The sequence below is a fragment of the Pelobates fuscus genome, chromosome 1 (assembly GCF_036172605.1).
Source record: "Pelobates fuscus isolate aPelFus1 chromosome 1, aPelFus1.pri, whole genome shotgun sequence".
In the NCBI taxonomy this organism is placed as follows: Eukaryota; Metazoa; Chordata; class Amphibia; order Anura; family Pelobatidae; genus Pelobates; species Pelobates fuscus.
In genome coordinates, this window is record NC_086317.1 from 494,927,156 (window position 1) to 494,950,641 (window position 23,486).

At 41.5% G+C, this 23,486-nt stretch overlaps 1 protein-coding gene across 1 annotated transcript in view; it reads left to right on the forward strand.

The window, feature by feature from the left end:
* Positions 1-23,486, forward strand: part of LOC134586276 (mucin-2-like) — a 172,795-nt gene that overhangs the window by 130,152 nt on the left and 19,157 nt on the right. The window contains exon 3 of the mRNA XM_063441762.1: positions 7,328-8,038. Within this exon, the coding sequence (XP_063297832.1) occupies positions 7,328-8,038 (711 nt within the window). The remainder of the gene's footprint in view (positions 1-7,327; positions 8,039-23,486) is intronic.

A 23,486-nucleotide genomic window follows, 5' to 3' on the forward strand; every position in this document is an offset into this window, starting at 1 on the left:
GCGATCCTTATTCCTATAGTAATATTTATATACAGTCTGATCCTTATTCCTATAGTAATATTTATATACAGTGTGCGATCCTTATTCCTATAGTAATATTTATATACAGTCTGTGTTCCTTATTCCTATAGTAATATTTATATACAGTGTGTGATCCTTATTCCTATAGTAATATGTATATACCGTGTGTGATCCTTATACCTATAGTAATATTTATATACAGTCTGATCCTTATTCCAATAGTAATATTTATATACAGTGTGTGATCCTTATTCCTATAGTAATATTTATATACAGTCTGCGATCCTTATTCCTATAGTAATATTTATATACAGTCTGTGATTCTTATTCCTATAGTAATATTTATATACAGTCTGATCCTTATTCCTATAGTAATATTTATATACAGTGTGTGATCCTTATTCCTATAGTAATATTTATATACAGTGTGATCCTTATTCCTATAGTAATATTTATATACAGTGTGATCCTTATTCCTATAGTAATATTTATATACAGTGTGTGATCCTTATTCCTATAGTAATATTTATATACAGTCTGATCCTTATTCCTATAGTAATATTTATATACAGTGTGTGATCCTTATTCCTATAGTAATATTTATATACAGTGTGTGATCCTTATTCCTATAGTAATATTTATATACAGTCTGATCCTTATGCCTATAGTAATATTTATATACAGTGTGTGATCCTTATTCCTATAGTAATATTTATATACAGTCTGATCCTTATTCCTATAGTAATATTTATATACAGTCTGTGTTCCTTATTCCTATAGTAATATTTATATACAGTGTGTGATCCTTATTCCTATAGTAATATTTATATACCGTGTGTGATCCTTATTCCTATAGTAATATTTATATACAGTCTGTGATCCTTATACCTATAGTAATATTTATATACAGTCTGATCCTTATTCCAATAGTAATATTTATATACCGTGTGTGATCCTTATTCCTATAGTAATATTTATATACAGTCTGCGATCCTTATTCCTATAGTAATATTTATATACAGTCTGTGATTCTTATTCCTATAGTAATATTTATATACAGTCTGATCCTTATTCCTATAGTAATATTTATATACAGTGTGTGATCCTTATTCCTATAGTAATATTTATATACAGTCTGTGTTCCTTATTCCTAAAGTAATATTTATATACAGTGTGTGATCCTTATTCCTATAGTAATATTTATATACAGTGTGCGATCCTTATTCCGATAGTAATATTTATATACAGTCTGTGATTCTTATTCCTATAGTAATATTTATATACAGTCTGATCCTTATTCCTATAGTAATATTTATATACAGTCTGATCCTATTCCTATAGTAATATTTATATACAGTCTGTGATCCTTATTCCTATAGTAATATTTATATACAGTCTGATCCTTATTCCTATAGTAATATTTATATACAGTCTGTGTTCCTTATTCCTATAGTAATATTTATATACAGTGTTTGATCCTCATTCCTATAGTAATATTTATATACAGTGTGTGATCCTTATTCCTATAGTAATATTTATATACAGTGTGTGATCCTTATTCCTATAGTAATATTTATATACAGTCTGTGATCCTTATTCCTATAGTAATATTTATATACAGTCTGATCCTTATTCCTATAGTAATATTTATATACAGTGTGTGATCCTTATTCCTATAGTAATATTTATATACAGTGTGATCCTTATTCCAATAGTAATATTTATATACAGTGTGTGATCCTTATTCCTATAGTAATATTTATATACAGTCTGTGTTCCTTATTCCTATAGTAATATTTATATACAGTCTGTGATCCTTATTCCTATAGTAATATTTATATACAGTCTGTGATCCTTATTCCTATAGTAATATTTATATACAGTCTGCGATCCTTATTCCTATAGTAATATTTATATACAGTCTGTGTTCCTTATTCCTATAGTAATTTTATATACAGTGTGTGATCCTTATTCCTATAGTAATATTTATATACAGTCTGATCCTTATTCCTATAGTAATATTTATATACAGTCTGATCCTTATTCCTATAATAATATTTATATACAGTCTGTGATCCTTATCCCTATAGTGATATTTATATACAGTCTGTGATCCTTATCCCTATAGTAATATTTATATACAGTCTGATCCTTATTCCAATAGTAATATGTATATACAGTGTGTGATCCTTATTCCTATAGTAATATTTATATACAGTCTGCGATCCTTATTCCTATAGTAATATTTATATACAGTCTGTGATTCTTATTCCTATAGTAATATTTATATACAGTCTGATCCTTATTCCTATAGTAATATTTATATACAGTCTGCGATCCTTATTCCTATAGTAATATTTATATACAGTGTGTGATCCTTATTCCTATAGTAATATTTATATACAGTGTGATCCTTATTCCTATAGTAATATTTATATACAGTGTGATCCTTATTCCTATAGTAATATTTATATACAGTGTGTGATCCTTATTCCTATAGTAATATTTATATACAGTGTGTGTTCCTTATTCCTATAGTAATATTTATATACAGTCTGTGTTCCTTATTCCTATAGTAATATTTATATACAGTGTGTGATCCTTATACCTATAGTAATATTTATATACAGTCTGATCCTTATTCCTATAGTAATATTTATATACAGTGTGTGATCCTTATTCCTATAGTAATATTTATATACAGTCTGATCCTTATTCCTACAGTAATATTTATATACAGTGTGTGATCCTTATTCCTATAGTAATATTTATATACAGTGTGTGATCCTTATTCCTATAGTAATATTTATATACAGTGTGTGATCCTTATTCCTATAGTAATATTTATATACAGTCTGATCCTTATTCCAATAGTAATATTTATATACAGTGTGTGATCCTTATTCCTATAGTAATATTTATATACAGTGTGTGATCCTTATTCCTATAGTAATATTTATATACAGTGTGTGTTCCTTATTCCTATAGTAATATTTATATACAGTCTGATCCTTATTCCTATAGTAATATTTATATACAGTGTGTGATCCTTATTCCTATAGTAATATTTATATACAGTCTGATCCTTATTCCTACAGTAATATTTATATACAGTGTGTGATCCTTATTCCTATAGTAATATTTATATACAGTGTGTGATCCTTATTCCTATAGTAATATTTATATACAGTCTGATCCTTATTCCTATAGTAATATTTATATACAGTGTGTGATCCTTATTCCTATAGTAATATTTATATACAGTCTGTGTTCCTTATTCCTATAGTAATATTTATATACAGTGTGTGATCCTTATTCCTATAGTAATATTTATATACCGTGTGTGATCCTTATTCCTATAGTAATATTTATATACAGTCTGTGATCCTTATACCTATAGTAATATTTATATACAGTCTGATCCTTATTCCAATAGTAATATTTATATACAGTGTGTGATCCTTATTCCTATAGTAATATTTATATACAGTCTGCGATCCTTATTCCTATAGTAATATTTATATACAGTCTGTGATTCTTATTCCTATAGTAATATTTATATACAGTCTGATCCTTATTGTGGCGAAACCAACCTCGCCACTGGGCCCTGGAGAAGCCTGTTTGCTAGCCTCCTACCTACTGACTATGGCCCCTGGGTTATTTGGGGCATATTGTACTGTATATTGCTGCTACTGGCCCTTTTAACAGCATCTATGGACATATTGGGACTTTTGGGACTACTGTCCCTTTAAGATTGTGAAGCATATTCAAGTGTACTGCCTGTAATATTATATATGTATTTATAGATGTGTTAAGTTTATCCTGGGTGATTTGTATGCAGCATTCTGATTGTTCGGTAGAATCACTCCATTCAGTATATTGAGTGAAACTACCGAACAACCAGACCACCCAGGAATGAGTGTGCCTCCAATTACCGTTTGCAACAATGTTGCAAACAGGTAATTGGCAATCAGTGTAATGTATTCTTTGTCCTCTGGGTGGCCGCCATTCGGGAAACAAACACGTGGCGGCGGCCATCTTAAACTACCGAACAGCGGTGTTTTGCCGTCGAGTGTCTGGAACTAAAATCGGACACTTGACTAGGCAAACACCGCTGAGACCTCCAGACTTCCAGGAATTCGTATAAAAACTACCGAATGACCAGCCGTTCGGTAGAAAGAACCCCACAAACAAGGGAATTCATTCAAACCCTCTCCAGGCTCTATAACACAGGCAATTCGCCTGTTTTCCTTCCCTTGTTTGTGACCGACCGCAGGGCCAAAATGCATGGAACTGTTTTCGGATACTTTACCCATGCGGTCGGTCAAATCTTTGGAACCCCATATCTCACGAACCATTCATCCGAATTACTTGAATTTTGAATATGTTGTCCCCCTGAATAAGGGCTATCCAGCGATGCTGGATTTAAAGGTATACCCCCGGGTTTTGGGGTACATCCAGAACTTGGCTGAAAAAGTGTACCGGATAATTGAGTTTAATGTTATCTGAGGGGAGGGGATGTGTGGGCTGAACCATGTATGTGATTGGTTATTTTATGCCTCCCCCTGGGTGTGGCCTGTATGTGGATTAGTGTAATAAAAGCCAGGCTGGATGAGCCAGTCCAGAGTTCCTGTTTTACCCTCAAAGTGATGTGTCGTCTCATTATTGGGGGAAGGATTTATTGCATGCTGTTCCAGTTGACTGCTAGGAGTACAAGCCTATTCGTATGGTTCCTATTCAATGGTCTACAACATTCATACGCTTGGGAGAATTTAAAGGTTTCTCAGATTCGGTGATTATGGTGTCTGCCAGAGTGCTTGGAGTCCTCAGGAAGCACTAGGAGCATCCATTAACGGAGGTACCAAGTCGGGGTGCCAGGTGATCCGTTACACTTATTCCTATAGTAATATTTATATACAGTGTGTGATCCTTATTCCTATAGTAATATTTATATACAGTCTGTGTTCCTTATTCCTATAGTAATATTTATATACAGTGTGTGATCCTTATTCCTATAGTAATATTTATATACAGTGTGCGATCCTTATTCCGATAGTAATATTTATATACAGTCTGTGATTCTTATTCCTATAGTAATATTTATATACAGTCTGATCTTTATTCCTATAGTAATATTTATATACAGTCTGATCCTATTCCTATAGTAATATTTATATACAGTCTGTGATCCTTATTCCTATAGTAATATTTATATACAGTGTTTGATCCTCATTCCTATAGTAATATTTATATACAGTGTGTGATCCTTATTCCTATAGTAATATTTATATACAGTGTGTGATCCTTATTCCTATAGTAATATTTATATACAGTCTGATCCTTATTCCAATAGTAATATTTATATACAGTGTGTGATCCTTATTCCTATAGTAATATTTATATACAGTCTGTGATCCTTATTCCTATAGTAATATTTATATACAGTCTGATCCTTATTCCTATAGTAATATTTATATACAGTGTGTGATCCTTATTCCTATAGTAATATTTATATACAGTGTGATCCTTATTCCAATAGTAATATTTATATACAGTGTGTGATCCTTATTCCTATAGTAATATTTATATACAGTCTGTGATCCTTATTCCTATAGTAATATTTATATACAGTCTGATCCTTATTCCTATAGTAATATTTATATACAGTCTGTGATCCTTATTCCTATAGTAATATTTATATACAGTCTGTGATCCTTATTCCTATAGTAATATTTATATACAGTGTGTGATCCTTATTCCTATAGTAATATTTATATACAGTCTGTGATCCTTATTCCTATAGTAATATTTATATACAGTCTGTGATCCTTATTCCTATAGTAATATTTATATACAGTCTGTGATCCTTATTCCTATAGTAATATTTATATACAGTCTGCGATCCTTATTCCTATAGTAATATTTATATACAGTCTGTGTTCCTTATTCCTATAGTAATTTTATATACAGTGTGTGATCCTTATTCCTATAGTAATATTTATATACAGTGTGTGATCCTTATTCCTATAGTAATATTTATATACAGTCTGTGATCCTTATTCCTATAGTAATATTTATATACAGTCTGTGATCCTTATTCCTATAGTAATATTTATATACAGTCTGCGATCCTTATTCCTATAGTAATATTTATATACAGTCTGTGTTCCTTATTCCTATAGTAATTTTATATACAGTGTGTGATCCTTATTCCTATAGTAATATTTATATACAGTCTGTGTTCCTTATTCCTATAGTAATATTTATATACAGTCTGTGATCCTTATTCCTATAGTAATATTTATATACAGTCTGTGATCCTTATTCCTATAGTAATATTTATATACAGTCTGCGATCCTTATTCCTATAGTAATATTTATATACAGTCTGTGTTCCTTATTCCTATAGTAATTTTATATACAGTGTGTGATCCTTATTCCTATAGCAATATTTATATACAGTATGATCCTTATTCCTATAGTAATATTTATATACAGTCTGATCCTTATTCCTATAATAATATTTATATACAGTCTGTGATCCTTATCCCTATAGTAATATTTATATACAGTGTGTGATCCTTATTCCTATAGTAATATTTATATACAGTGTGATCCTTATTCCTATAGTAATATTTATATACAGTGTGCGATCCTTATTCCTATAGTAATATTTATATACAGCCTGCGATCCTTATTCATATAGTAATATTTATATACAGTGTGCGATCCTTATTCCTATAGTAATATTTATATACAGTCTGCGATCCTTATTCATATAGTAATATTTATATACAGTCTATGATCCTTATTCCTATAGTAATATTTATATACAGTGTGTGGTCCTTATTCCTATAGTAATATTTATATACAGTCTGTGATCCTTATTCCTATAGTAATATTTATATACAGTGTGCGATCCTTATTCCTATAGTAATATTTATATACAGTCTGCGATCCTTATTCCTATAGTAATATTTATATACAGTCTGCGATCCTTATTCCTATAGTAATATTTATATACAGTCTGCGATCCTTATTCCTATAGTAATATTTATATACAGTCTGTGATCCTTATTCCTATAGTAATATTTATATACAGTGTGTGGTCCTTATTCCTATAGTAATATTTATATACAGTGCAATCCTTATTCCTATAGTAATATTTATATACAGTGTGATCCTTATTCCTATAGTAATATTTATATACAGTGTGATCCTTATTCCTATAGTAATATTTATATACAGTCTGATCCTTATTCCTATAGTAATATTTATATACAGTCTGCGTATTTTTGTCTTCCAGTTGCTAAAACCTGCAATGATTGTAACGTCACCAGAGTGATTTGCGATGAACGACCGGGATACGTTTCTTGCTCCTGTAAAGATGGATATATTGGAAATGGTCTGAACTGCACTAGAATTCTGTCCTGCAAAGATTCCCAATGCTGTTCCAAAGGATACACCTGGGACAAGGAAAAGAAGACTTGCGTTGATATCGATGAATGTGCAGATGCCTCACTTAACAAGTGCTCTCCTCCAGCCACCTGCATCAATAAGAAAGGGATTTTCCTATGTTTAAACAAAAGGGATTCTCTCTGTCCATCCGATGTCTGTCCAAATGACCTGGACTGTCTGACTGTTAATGGAAACATTCAGTGTGCTGATCCTTGTGAAAACTATCAGGAGCTGGATGGAGAAACCAGATTGTCCACCATCCAGTCCACCGGCAGGTTCCGTAACGACCGATACAACATTGGCTGGTTCCGATTCACTGGTCGTGCTGGTTTAAGCCTCATAGAGGGATGTGTTGGCCCCCTTAAGTGTGGCTCCCTTGAGCCCTTTAGTCTTGATGGCCCACATCCTGCTATGGGAGAGGGAGTTAAGATGGTGCCTCTTATCATTAACGCAATGATTGGCTGCCTACCTGGATCCTCCATTCCTGTCAAAGCTTGTCCTGGGAGGTTCTATGTCTACAAACTCACCGGGTCCATAAAGCTTGATGTCTACTGCACAGGTGAGTGTTATTGGAAGTTCTATGAATGACATAGTATAAACAATTATTCTCCACAATGTCTACAGACCATTACTGTGATGGGCCCTCCATCAATTGATGCTCCTAATACCATCAGCACCGCACCAGACACCATCAGCACCGCAGTCCCCACATCCATTGTTAAAGCTTGGCTGGGAACTCACCGTCCTCTACCCACCCTGGACCTACGACAAGGCTCCAGGATCCAGTGGGTGAACCTCTCCTCCAGGAGAGAGTAGCAGGAACAAGCTCTTAAAAGAGCTTAGTGATTATAATCCCTGGGGAGTTTAGTGATATAGCAATCCCCAGGGTAGATGCAGCCTATCACCCCACACTTGAGACAAGGCTCTATGTTGAGGGTAAAACAGGAACTCAGCAGATCTGAGGGTATATTGTCTTTTATACAATTTTCCCCACAAGGTTACCACCCAGGTGAGCACAGGACACAAAGTCACAAAGCCAATCAGAACAGTATTGAACAGTTAGACACTCCCAGAAAATGTACACCCTCCCCTCTGCCTGTGATACAATTAACAAAGACAATGGACTAACTCAATTACAGCAACTCTAAGCAGAAAAATATACATTTTTACAAACCCCGAAAAGTCCCCCAAAATACAACATATCCCCACAAAAGTAACATCTCCTAATAGCCCTGATCTGAGTGAACAACATATCCAAAATCACGCAGATAAATTTAGGGGTTCAGGAATTTCCTGGAAGTCTTATTTTTGCCCCACCGTGCACACTCGACGACAAAACACTGCTGGACAATTTAAGATGGCCGCCACCACATGTTTGAAAGGGGCATTGTGCTAAGTCCCAATATGCACAAATCGTGTTTTTAAAAGGCAATACACCCCAGGGACCATAGTCACAGAGCAAGAGGCTGGCAAGCAGGCCTCTCCAAAACCCAGTGGCAAGGTTACTTTCACCACAATTACCCAATCTAAATTTTATCTCAGCTATCAATAACTGGCGGGTGGTTTAAGTTGTGGCTATTTTCTGAAGGAAATCAGACATCATTCCTGGCTTATAAATGATTAACTTATTATTGCATTGTTTGCATTAAAGGAATACTATATGGTCATGAACACAAAGATTAATTCCTGACCCTATAGTGTTAAAACCACCATCTGGCCCACCTGGCCTCCCCTTGCCCCCCTAAATATAGTAAAATCTTTTTCCAGTCTGCTGCTGCTGGCACTGCCCCTGATCTCCCCTCTTGACTGACATCTTTAGAAGTGATCTCCACCAATTATAATTCTTTCCAATAAGAAAACATTGGATTGGCTGAGATTGCCAATGAGGAGGGGCAGAGGGCAGCGGGCAGAGGCAAATGCCACCCTGACTAATCCAGGCATATCGAGATACAGTGAATAAATGCATCTCTATGGGGAAAGTTCAGTGTCTGCATGCAGAGGGTAGAGACACTGAATGTCTGTCACACTGTGCAGCACTGCCCCAGGAAGCACCTCTAGCAGCCATCTGAGGAGTTGATAGTGGAGGTATCTAGACTGTAATGTCTCTGAAAAGACAGTGTTTACTGAAAAAAGCCTGAAAGGACTAACTATACTCACCAGAACAAATACAATATGCTGTAGTTGTTCTGGTGACTATAGTGTCTCTTTAATACTATTTTTTATCATTAATATATATATATATATATATATATATATATATATATATATATATATATATAAAAAACATATGTGAATACATATATCAATTATAGTGAGTGTTGGGGAGGATCCTACCTGATGGTTATAGATCACATGAAGGATCCAATACACTGCCAGGGAAAACATCGGTCAGTCATCGGTCTGGTTTATTGTAGAGTGAAAACAGTTGATACATCAGTTTAAATAAATTAGTCCACTGCATCTAGACCGCTCCTCTACACTATGCACTCTAACATGCGCAATGTAATCTAGTCAATAAAGCGTCATTCACCCTCATTTATAATCTAGTTATGATTACCAGCATGTAGAAAAAAAAAACAAATTTCTCTGCCAGAAGCCACTAGTCACTGATTTAATTCCTACAAATAAGTTGCAAATGTTAGCAACCTACCGGCTTCCAAACAATCAAGGAAGTTCCAATGGGACATACCATTCACATAGTCAAGGAGGGGGGTAGAGTGAATGGACTCTACCATTTCATTGTTAATATTACACTAGCATTCAAGAGATTGATATAAATTGCTATAGTAGTTTTAGATACCTTTTAGAATTTGTGTTTACTGTATGTGGACTTAATGTCTGCTTCTCAGCATCATTTCCACATTATGTTGCCATTCCTAATATCTATAAGCAAAGTATTTAACCATTTTTATTATTCTATTTTGTGACATCTACTCCATGTGAGAAAATAGTATTTTTACTTTTATACTAACATTTCAGATCCTGTGTAAAATGTTGCAAGATAACGGACACGTTATACTGGTTAATGATTTTCATTCCACAAATATTTTATAGAGGCTGAAATAAAAAAATAAAAATAAAATATTTTATAAAACGAACAGAATTTGACATTTTCAGTTTGTCAGAAAAGAAATATATACACAAAGATACATTAAATATAACATGCTAATGGTTCAAAACAAATGACTAGAAATATTTTGGAGCACTGATAAGAGGTCCAAGCCAAAATGGGCCCACACCAGATCATCTGGACCCCATACACTGGTACGAGCAGTAATGTAGAGTAAAGCAGCTCAAATTGAGAGATATTTACAGAAGGGAGAGTAACCATAGCCAGAGGCACATATGTCTGAGAATTATGGGTGAGTTTACAAATGAGAAGTGGAAACTGCAGAGCTCAATCACCATGTAGCTTCAACCACCCACATAATCTAAGAACACTATAACACGTAGTAATATATATTGCACTGTGTGTTGCATAGATCCTCAGCTGAGGTACAGTCATGAAATAAATATATTGAAATTCATAATTTCAATCAAAAAGTTGAGCAGAAAGCAGTAACTCACATTATGGCAACTCCAGTATTGGCATAGTAACTCACATAATGGCAACTCCAGTATTGGTATAGTAACTCACATAATGGTAACTCCAGTATTGGCATAGTAACTCACATAATGGTAACTCCAGTATTGGCATAGTAACTCACATAATGGCAACTCCAGTATTGGCATAGTAACTCACATAATGGTAACTCCAGTATTGGCATAGTAACTCACATAATGGCAACTCCAGTATTGGTATAGTAACTCACATTATGGTAACTCCAGTATTGGCATAGTAACTCACATAATGGTAACTCCAGTATTGGCATAGTAACTCACATAATGGCAACTCCAGTATTGGTATAGTAACTCACATTATGGCAACTCCAGTATTGGCATAGTAACTCACATAATGGTAACTCTAGTATTGGCATAGTAACTCACATAATGGCAACTCCAGTATTGGTATAGTAACTCACATAATGGTAACTCCAGTATTGGCATAGTAATTCACATAATGGTAACGCCAGTATTGGCATAGTAACTCACATAATGGTAACTCTAGTATTGGCATAGTAACTCACATAATGGTAACTCTAGTATTGGCATAGTAACTCACATAATGGTAACTAGTATTGGCATAGTAACTCACATTATGGCAACTCCAGTATTGGCATAGTAACTCACATAATGGCAACTAGTATTGGCATAGTAACTCACATTATGGCAACTCCAGTATTGGCATAGTAACTCACATAATGGTACTCTAGTATTGGCACAGTAACTCACATAATAGTAACTCCAGTATTGGCACAGTAACTCACATAATGGTAACTCCAGTATTGGCATAGTAATTCACATAATGGTAACTCCAGTATTGGCATAGTAACTCACATAATGGTAACTCCAGTATTGGCATAGTAACTCACATAATGGTAACTCCAGTATTGGCATAGTAACTCACATAATGGAATCCCCAGTATTGGCATAGTAACTCACATAATGGTAACTCTAGTATTGGCACAGTAACTCACATTATGGCAACTCCAGTATTGGCATAGTAACTCACATTATGGCAACTCCAGTATTGGCATAGTAACTCACATAATGGCAACTCCAGTATTGGCATAGTAACTCACATAATGGTAACTCCAGTATTGGCATAGTAACTCACATAATGGCAACTCCAGTATTGGCATAGTAACTCACATAATGGTAACTCCAGTATTGGCATAGTAACTCACATAATGGTAACTCCAGTATTGGCATAGTAATTCACATAATGGTAACTCTAGTATTGGCATAGTAACTCACATAATGGTAACTAGTATTGGCATAGTAACTCACATTATGGCAACTCCAGTATTGGCATAGTAACTCACATAATGGCAACTAGTATTGGCATAGTAACTCACATTATGGCAACTCCAGTATTGGCATAGTAACTCACATAATGGTACTCTAGTATTGGCACAGTAACTCACATAATAGTAACTCCAGTATTGGTATAGTAACTCACATAATGGTAACTCCAGTATTGGCATAGTAATTCACATAATGGTAACTCCAGTATTGGCATAGTAACTCACATAATGGTAACTCCAGTATTGGCATAGTAACTCACATAATGGTAACTCCAGTATTGGCATAGTAACTCACATAATGGAATCCCCAGTATTGGCATAGTAACTCACATAATGGTAACTCTAGTATTGGCACAGTAACTCACATATTGGTAACTCCAGTATTGGCATAGTAACTCACATAATGGTAACTCCAGTATTGGCATAGTAACTTACATAATGGCAACTAGTATTGGTATAGTAACTCACATAATGGTAACTCTAGTATTGGCACAGTAACTCACATATTGGTAACTCCAGTATTGGCATAGTAACTCACATAATGGTAACTCCAGTATTGGTATAGTAACTCACATAATGGTAACTCCAGTATTGGCATAGTAACTCACATAATGGTAACTCCAATATTGGCATAGTAACTCACATAATGGAATCCCCAGTATTGGCATAGTAACTTGTTACGGTACCACCTTCCGAGCTCCAGACACAGTCGTTAGTCACTTGTATTCCCGGTTCCCCCAATAACGAGACCAAGCTCCATTATGAGGGTAAAACATGAACTGAGGACTGGATCAGCCAGCCTGCCTTTTATTTGCATTTCACACACACAGGCCACACCCAAGGGGAGGCATAAAATAACCACTGGCATCGATGTTACATCCCACACATTCCCTCCCCTTGGTGTGACACATAATCCTATTATACATACAGTTTGAAATATACTTTTATATAACTTTCATAACTTCAAATCCATTCATCATGTTCACATAAGAGACACATATTCAGATTCAGCATACTGAAAACATAACCCTTCTCAAAAATCACATCAATCCCTTCAGTGAATAAAAAGTTACGCGAATGTCCGTTTATGACCGACCGCAGGTATCTTTTCTCGCCCAAAATAGTTCCCTGGATTCGGGCTGTGCGGTCGGTCACTTGCTGGCCTAAAAATGGCTAAGTCCCGTTCGAGGTGGGTCGGTACTTCGACTTTCGTTGAACTGTCGAAGTATCGTCGATAATACGGGTCGGCGGGTTCGAAGTTAAAATGGCCGCCGCCACGTGGTCCTTTGTCCGATGTCGGCCACCTCGAGGACTTTGGTAGCTTGGGCGGTTCATTAGTTTCCGCTGTACTTGAAATGTCTTTTATACAAAGTCACAACCCTTCGCATAATCTCTCAGGGACCATAAGTACTGGGCAAATCAGACGAACCCAAATAGTTTTAGTCCCGACGGATGGGTCTGTCACATGGCTCCCTCCTTGTGGAACACTCCGGCAGACCCGGCTTGACCCTGTGGCGGGTCAACTTGGGGATGACCGGACTTAGGTAGGATAGGGACGTCTGTTTGCCGGGATAACCCATCCGCATTCCCATTCTGCTTACCGGGCCGGTAACTGATGGTGAAATTGTAAGGCTGCAATGCCAAACTCCACCTCAGCAGTCTGCCATTGTCCCCAGAGACCCGGTTAAGCCAGACAAGGGGGTTGTGGTCTGTCACGAGAGAAAATTCTTGTCCGTATAGGTAAGGGCTCAGTTTCTTCAGTGCCCAGACCAGGGCTAAACACTCTTTCTCTACTGCCGCATAACTCACTTCTCGAGGTAGTAACTTTCTGCTGAGATATGCGACAGGGTGCTCTCCTCCATCCTCCCCGACCTGGCTCAGCACAGCCCCCAGTCCATACATGGAAGCGTCTGTGTGGACAAGAAAACGTTTGTTAGGGACTGGGGCAGCCAGGACAGGGGCATTCACAAGAGCCTGCTTCAGAGCCCGAAACGCGGCTTCACAAGCTGGAGACCACAGGACCTGCCTAGGTAAGTTCTTTTTAGTCAGGTCAGTCAGGGGCTTGGCAATCGTGCTATAGTCGGGGACAAAACGTCGATAATACCCTGCTGTCCCTAGGAAAGCAAGCACTTGGGTCTTGGTGATAGGTGTGGGCCAGTTAGCTACCGCTTCCACCTTAGCAGGTTCGGGCCTCTGGCTCCCACAACCCACCCGGTGACCCAAGTACTGTACTTCTGCCATGCCTAAATGGCATTTGTCTGGTTTCAGAGTCAGGCCGGCGGCCCGAATCTTGTCCAGCACTACCCCTACGTGTACCAGGTGGTCTTCCCAAGACTCACTGTAGACCGCGATGTCGTCCAGGTAGGCACATGCAAATCCCTGGAAGCCATCGAGGAGCCTATCCACCATACGCTGGAAGGTAGCCGGAGCATTCTTCATCCCGAATGGCATAACCTTAAACTGGTATAGGCCAAACGGGGTGACGAAGGCCGACTTGGGGATAGCATCCTCGGCCAGGGGGATCTGCCAGTACCCTTTACATAGGTCAATGGTGGTCAGATAGCGCCCCCTGGCAATGCGGTCTAGTAACTCGTCTATCCGGGGCATCGGGTAGGCGTCAGTGGTAGTCCGCTCGTTGAGCCGCCTGTAATCCACACAGAACCGGGTGGTCCCATCCTTCTTGGGTACTAGGACTACGGGCGACGCCCACGGACTATCTGAGTGCTCAATAACCCCCAGCCGGGTCATCTCCTGTATCTCCTTCCGCATTCCTTCTCGGACTGCTTCCGGGATACGGTATGGGGGTTGTCGTAGGGGGTTCTGTCCGGGTGTCTCGACTTTGTGTATAGCTAGGTTGGTGTACCCGGGTTCTTGGGAGAACGTCGCCTGCTTCTCACACAGAAGCTGTCTGGCCTGGGTTTTCTCGGCCGGGCTTAGTCGGTCACCTAACTGTACGAGGCTAGTAAGGTCGGTCTGGGGATCCCTTTCTAACAGGTCAGGTAAAGGTAAGTTCTCTGGGTCGTCAGTAGCTGGGGCACAAACTGCTGCAACATCCTCGGGTCGTTCCTGATACTCCTTGAGCATGTTCACATGAAAGGATCGTTGTACCCTTTCATCCGAACAGCTGGCTATAAGATAGGTAGTATCGCATACCTGAGCTAACACCTTGTACGGGCCCTGCCAAGATGCTTGCATCTTGTTTGCCTTCACAGGTTTGAGCACTAGGACTTTCTGCCCAACCTGGAAGACCCGCTGTCGGGCGCCCCGATCGTACCATCGCTTCTGCCTCCCCTGGGCCGCCCGGAGATTTTCCCTTACCATCAGGGATAGTTTCTCCATGCGGTCCCGGAGTTCCAGAACATATGGCACTATGGGGGTCCCTTCTTGCTCCGTCTCCCCCTCCCAGTGTCCTCTAATGAGATCTAGGGGTCCACGAACCCTTCTCCCATAGAGTAACTCAAAGGGGGAGAACCCAGTTGATTCCTGGGGCACCTCTCTGTATGCAAATAGCAGATGAGGCAGGAATCGCTCCCAGTCTCTGCAAGAGTCAGTAAAGGTCCTCAGCATCTGTTTGAGGGTACCATTAAATCGCTCGCAGAGACCGTTAGTCTGTGGATGATAGGGTGAACTAAGTAGCGGGTTGATGCCGCACACCTTCCACAGCTGCTGGGTGAGCACAGCGGTAAATTGGGTTCCCTGATCAGAGAGGATCTCCTGAGGGAACCCGACCCTAGTAAAGACTTTAACCAGGGCATCAGCAACCGTCTCTGCCTCTATATTAGACAGCGCTACTGCTTCTGGGTAACGGGTGGCGTAGTCTACCACAGTAAGAATATATTTCTTACCGGATGGACTAGCCCTGGCCAGTGGACCCACAATGTCAACGGCTATGCGGGAAAAGGGCTCTCCAATGATAGGCATCGGCTGTAGCCTAGCTTTTGGATGATCTCCCCGCTTACCTACCCGTTGACAAGTGTCGCACGTGCTACAATACATCCGCACATCTCGGTTAAAATTGGGCCAGAAAAAGTTTTGGGTGATTCGATGAGCTGTGCGGTGGGAACCTAGATGACCTGCTAACGGCACGTCATGCCCAATCCGCAGAATCTCCTGCCGATACTTTGCAGGTACTACTAGTTGTCGTTTCTGCGGAGGGGCATTCGGTTTCGGGGAAGGTTTCGGGATCCTGTACAGCCTATCCCCCACCCACTCGTAGTGTTCTCCACCTACTCCTTCTTCCCCAGCGTCGGCCCTGGCTCTGTACTTGGCTAACGTCGGGTCCTCCCTAGTTTCCTTCCCGTACATTTCTGGGGTATCCCAGCCGAACGGGGCCTGGTCTAAGGTACAAGTCGGGGTAGAGAGTCTTACCTGGGTCTCAACAGCAGGTGGGCCGGCCTCAGTGGCACGGGTCTGGGCACGGGTCGTAACAGCGTCCACTGCAGCGGGGCCCATGGGAGCAAAGGCCGAAACCAGGGGGGCCAAGTCGTTGCCAAGAAGAACATCAGCGGGTAAATCCTTAATGACCCCCACATTCACGTGTCTAGCGCCCACTCCCCAATCCAAATGTACCCGGGCCACGGGTAGACGAAATACTGCACCCCCGGCTACTCGTACTGCCACGGTATCCCCGGTATGTTGAGCTTCGGACACTAGGTGCTTTTGGAGCAAAGTCAGGGTTGCACCAGTGTCTCGTAGCCCACTGGCTTCCTTCCCGTTGACCTTTACACTCTGTCTGTGGTGTTGTCGATTGTCCTGGTGGGCAGCCTGAACAGGGTCCGCCTCATGTAATATGCCCCAGCATTCCTCTTCCTCTACACAGTGGACTGCTGGAAGAGGTGCTGGGGAAGGGGCCCCCGTGGGTTTCCTCCAGGACTGGTTCCTGTTCGCACGGTTCATCGGGCACTCCTGTCGCCGGTGCCCTAGCTGATTGCACAGGAAGCACCGAAGGGGTTCAGAGTATTCTCGGGCGTTAAACCGGGGTGGGCGTTGGTATTGGGCAGCTGGAGGGGGTGCGGATGGTCTGTTTATGGGAGGCTGATACGTGGCAGCGGCTGGTTGGTATTCCGCTCGGGCTGTGGCCTTGGTGGTGGAATTGTCCAGTCTGCGAGCGTCAGTGTACTCATCGGCCAAGCGAGCCGCCTCATGTAGAGTGGAAGGCTTACGGTCTCGTACCCACTCTCTGACCCCTGTCGGCAATTTGTCGAAACAATGTTCCAATAGAAACATCTGCAGCACCTCTTCTCCCGACACCGCCTGGCATCCTGCCATCCAGTGGGCGGCTGTGCGATGTACCTTGCAGGCCCATTCCACGTATGAGTCCCCAGTGGTCTTTGCAGTGTCCCGGAACCTCCTCCGGTATGCCTCGGGGGTAACGGCATATCGGGCAAGTAAAGCTTCCCTGACGGTAACATAATCCCCGATCTCCTCATCCGGAATAGCCCGAAAAGCGTCGTTGGCCCGGCCGGATAACTTGCCGGACAGTATAGCAACCCAGTCTGCCGGGGGTACCTTGTGCAGGGCACATTGCCGCTCAAAATCCGCAAGGTACCCGTCAATCTCTCCTTCGGTCTCACTGAAGGCTTTGAAGGCCGCAAATGGCACTTTCTGTTTGTCCCCCGGGTTTGCTGTGACTGGGGCCGCTGCAGCACCGTTTTGGCGTAGCAGGCTGGCCTCCACAGCGGCTTGAACCTGGGTGATGATCTCTACGGAGGGGTTGGGGCCATAATGGGCCAGCCGAATTCTTACCGCCCGGTCAAATCTTGCCTCCTCGGGGGTTCTGTCGTCGGGGCTGGGTCCATTGGCTCCCTCTGCCGCTGGTACTCCATCCATTTCCAGCAATAAAGCAATAATGTCCCTCTTCTTGAGGTTACTGGCCTGTCCGCCCCTTTGTTCCAATAAGTCTTTTAAGGTAGCTCTTCTCAGGTTTTGGTATTGTAGTTCCATTTTATTCTTGGTCGTAGCGGTTTCTTTGGGCGTTGAAGATCATCCCGTCGCTTGCCACCAGTTGTTACGGTACCACCTTCCGAGCTCCAGACACAGTCGTTAGTCACTTGTATTCCCGGTTCCCCCAATAACGAGACCAAGCTCCATTATGAGGGTAAAACATGAACTGAGGACTGGATCAGCCAGCCTGCCTTTTATTTGCATTTCACACACACAGGCCACACCCAAGGGGAGGCATAAAATAACCACTGGCATCGATGTTACATCCCACACATTCCCTCCCCTTGGTGTGACACATAATCCTATTATACATACAGTTTGAAATATACTTTTATATAACTTTCATAACTTCAAATCCATTCATCATGTTCACATAAGAGACACATATTCAGATTCAGCATACTGAAAACATAACCCTTCTCAAAAATCACATCAATCCCTTCAGTGAATAAAAAGTTACGCGAATGTCCGTTTATGACCGACCGCAGGTATCTTTTCTCGCCCAAAATAGTTCCCTGGATTCGGGCTGTGCGGTCGGTCACTTGCTGGCCTAAAAATGGCTAAGTCCCGTTCGAGGTGGGTCGGTACTTCGACTTTCGTTGAACTGTCGAAGTATCGTCGATAATACGGGTCGGCGGGTTCGAAGTTAAAATGGCCGCCGCCACGTGGTCCTTTGTCCGATGTCGGCCACCTCGAGGACTTTGGTAGCTTGGGCGGTTCATTAGTTTCCGCTGTACTTGAAATGTCTTTTATACAAAGTCACAACCCTTCGCATAATCTCTCAGGGACCATAAGTACTGGGCAAATCAGACGAACCCAAATAGTTTTAGTCCCGACGGATGGGTCTGTCACATAACTCACATAATGTTAACTAGTATTGGCATAGTAACTCACATAATGGTAACTAGTATTGGCATAGTAACTTGCATAATGGTATCTCCAATACTGCCATAGTAATGCATGTAATGGTACACTCCGAGTCTAGATACAGATTCTCACCCACTCCGAGTCTAGATACAGATTCTCACCCACTCCGAGTCTAGATACAGATTCTCACCCACTCCGAGTCTAGATACAGATTCTCACCCACTCCGAGTCTAGATACAGATTCTCACCCACTCCGAGTCTAGATACAGATGCTCACCCACTCAGAGTCTAGATACAGATGCTCACCCACTCAGAGTCTAGATACAGATGCTCACCCACTCAGAGTCTAGATACAGATGCTCACCCACTCAGTCTAGATACAGATGCTCACCCACTCAGAGTCTAGATACTGATGCTCACCCACTCCGAGTCTAGATACTGATGCTCACCCACTCCGAGTCTAGATACTGATGCTCACCCACTCCGAGTCTAGATACTGATGCTCACCCACTCCGAGTCTAGATACTGATGCTCACCCACTCCGAGTCTAGATACTGATGCTCACCCACTCCGAGTCTAGATACTGATGCTCACCCACTCCGAGTCTAGATACTGATGCTCACCCACTCCGAGTCTAGATACTGATGCTCACCCACTCCGAGTCTAGATACTGATGCTCACCCACTCCGAGTCTAGATACTGATGCTCACCCACTCCGAGTCTAGATACTGATGCTCACCCACTCCGAGTCTAGATACTGATGCTCACCCACTCCGAGTCTAGATACAGATTCCCACCCACTCCGAGTCTAGATACAGATGCTCACCCACTCCGAGTCTAGATACAGATTCCCACCCACTCCGAGTCTAGATACAGATTCCCACCCACTCCGAGTCTAGATACAGATTCCCACCCACTCCGAGTCTAGATACAGATTCCCACCCACTCCGAGTCTAGATACAGATTCCCACCCACTCCGAGTCTAGATACAGGTTCCCACCCACTCCGAGTCTAGATACAGATTCCCACCCACTCCGAGTCTAGATACAGATTCCCACCCACTCCGAGTCTAGATACAGATTCCCACCCACTCCGAGTCTAGATACAGATTCCCACCCACTGCGAGTCTAGATACAGATTCCCACCCACTGCGAGTCTAGATACAGATTCTCACCCACTCAGAGTCTAGATACAGATTCTCACCCACTCAGAGTCTAGATACAGATTCTCACCCACTCAGAGTCTAGATACAGATTCTCACCCACTCAGAGTCTAGATACAGATGCTCACCCACTCCGAGTCTAGATACAGATTCCCACCCACTCCGAGTCTAGATACAGATTCCCACCCACTCAGAGTCTAGATACAGATTCCCACCCACTCAGAGTCTAGATAGAGATCCTCCCATGCAACAAGTCTATATTCTGTTTCTTCCACACAGTGAGACTAGATACTCTTTTTCTGGTACTACTATATTTCTACAAGCAGTTTGACCAGCATGGTGAATCTAGATATAGTTTCTCCCACATGATGAACCCAGAACCTAAGGCAGCTCCTATACTGTAAATCTGGATAGAGATTGTTAGGGCAGAAATGCTTCCCCAGGGATAATTTACAGCTGCAGACTGTCCTTGGAACTCCAAGCAGCACAAACACACCGACGAGCAGCTCGGGAGAAATGACTAACACACAACACATTCTCAAGATAGACAGGTCATGGCCAACGATAGAGATCACTTGACAATTGGGCAGATAACTACTTTCCTAAAATATAATTGTACATCTTTAATTGAATTGTAGACATTGTTCCATAACACATTTGATCAGGGGACCCGGTGTCCTCCCACTTGGCCCCCACCCCTGAGCAGAAGGTGGGGGCCCTAAATACTATTAAGGGGGGGACCTAATGTCCTCCCCCCAGGCCCCCACCTGGCCCCCCTGAGCGGCGGGTGGGGGCCCTAAATTGGAATAAGGGGGGGACCTAGTGTCCTCCCCCCTGGCCCCCACCCCTAAATGGCGGGTGGGGGCCCTTAAAATTTTTTGCCGTCCCCCCCAGGTGACTAGGGGTCCCCAAACCCCTAGTCACCCCCTCCCCCCAATAAAAAGTATCCCCCTACCTACCCCCTCACCCTAAAAGCTAATGGGGGGGACCTTTAACTAAGTACCTGAAAAAAAACAAACAAAAAAAAACTTACCATTCAATGTTTTCTCTGATTGGTAGGTTTGAATCTTAATCCACCAATCAGAGAGTTATGAGTCAAATTACACAGCGTGGGAAAATTCCAAAGAACTTTCCCACGCTTTGTAAAATGACACACAGCACTCTGATTGGTGGATTTCAAACCAACCAATCAGAGTGCTGTGACAGGTAAATGTCAGTCTCTTCATTTACCTGTCAGAGCACTCTGATTGGATGGCTTAAACCCACCAATCAGAGTGCTCTGAGCCTAATTGCAGGGCGGGGCACGGCTTTATAAGCCTTCCCCCGCCCTACAGAGCTCAGTCTGCGCGGAGCCCTCCATGGGTGAAGATGGATTATTTATTTTAGCGCTCTTTTTTTTTTTATAATTGCGTCGGTTATTATGGTTTTTTATTTGGCCTTTTTTGGGGCTGAAAAAATAAGATTTTAGAAGAAAGAAAACATTGAATGGTAAGTTTTTTTTGTTGTTGTTTTTTTTTACATGTACTTAGTTAAAGGTCCCCCCCATTAGTTTTTAAGTTGAGGGGGTAGGTAGGGGGATAGTTTTTATTGGGGGGGAGGGTGACTAGGGGTTTGGGGACCTCTAGTCACCTGGGGGACGACAAAAATTTTTTAGGGCCCCCAGCCGCCACTCAGGGGTGGGGGCCAGGGGGGAGGACCTTAGGTCCCCCCCTTATTAGTATTTAGGGCCCTCACCCACCGCTGAGGGGTGGGGGCCAGGGGGAGGACATTATGTCCCCCCCTTATTTTACTATAGGGCCCCCACCCACCACTCAGGGGTGGGGGCCAAGGGGGAGGACATTATGTCGTCCCCCCTTTATTTTACTTTAGGGCCCCCACCCAATGCTTGATTGTTGTAAGTGTTGCAAATTCTTACAGCTGAATCCTGGCTATGTTTGTATACTTTTTATTTAAAATTGTTTACAATGTAACATTCTTCTTCTTTCACTGGGTAAGTATATTAGTACTTAGGCAATACTGTGCTTCGGAACTTCGGCACTTTGACACTTCGGCATCTCGGCAATTCGGAAGTACCCGAATGTCCGAATTGCCCGAAATTCGTCCGAATTCATATTCGGACCGAAACAAATTGCACATGTCTACTGGACAACCTGGACATTTCTCCCATCATGCACTGCTGTACGAGAGGAATACTCCCACTAGAATATCCAGTTAAGTGGATTATCCCTCCGTACAGCAGAACTGACATTTCACATAAAAATATGTAACTTTCACATTATTCCTCTTATTTTAACGAATGACCGGTCGGTAGATAGCTGGGGTCTGAGCACACATTTTGTGAAAGTACCGCTCAGATCCCAGCATAACTAACCGAACGCCGCACGAAACACATACTATTTTACATTCACATTAACATTAAAAGTACCGACTGCCAATAGGGGAACAAACTCCCGAAGGACCGGTGCTCCCGAACGGCCTGGAAGTCCAGCGGTATTCGTGCCGTCGAGTAGCCGATTTTAGTTCCAGGCGCTCAACGACCAAATACCGCTAGGCTAACAAAGGATCCAAGATGGCTGACCGCCGCGTGGTCGGTAGCCAAACGGCGGCCACCCTGAATCTTAATAATTATCGAAGGAAACATTGTTGCAATATTTAATGGGAGCCACACGACCTCCTGTGTGTGGTCTCACATTCGGTAGTTAGTTCATTTCACAAACAGTGTTGAAATCCACTGTTTGTGAAACTACTGTATGAATGCTGGTGGCTTTCTTGCCGCCAGCATACGAATGCTCTCGTTCGCACGAAATACATATACAGGTATTAACTTGGTTCTCACAGTCTTAAAGGGATAGTATCCCATACATAAAAATACATTCTTAAGTGGCTAGTTTTGCCACAATGCTCCCCCAGAACCAAGCCGGCATACACAGTCTGATCCCAACGGATCGGCTTGGGGATGTCCGGAGGAGTACTCTCAGATCACTTTTCAAGGTCTGTTTGTCTGGATAACCCGTCGGCGTTGCCATTTTGCTTCCCAGGGCGGTAGTGAATAGTAAAGTCAAAAGGTTGCAGTGCCAAACTCCAGCGCAGCAGCCTGGCATTGTTTCCGGACACCCTGTTCAGCCACG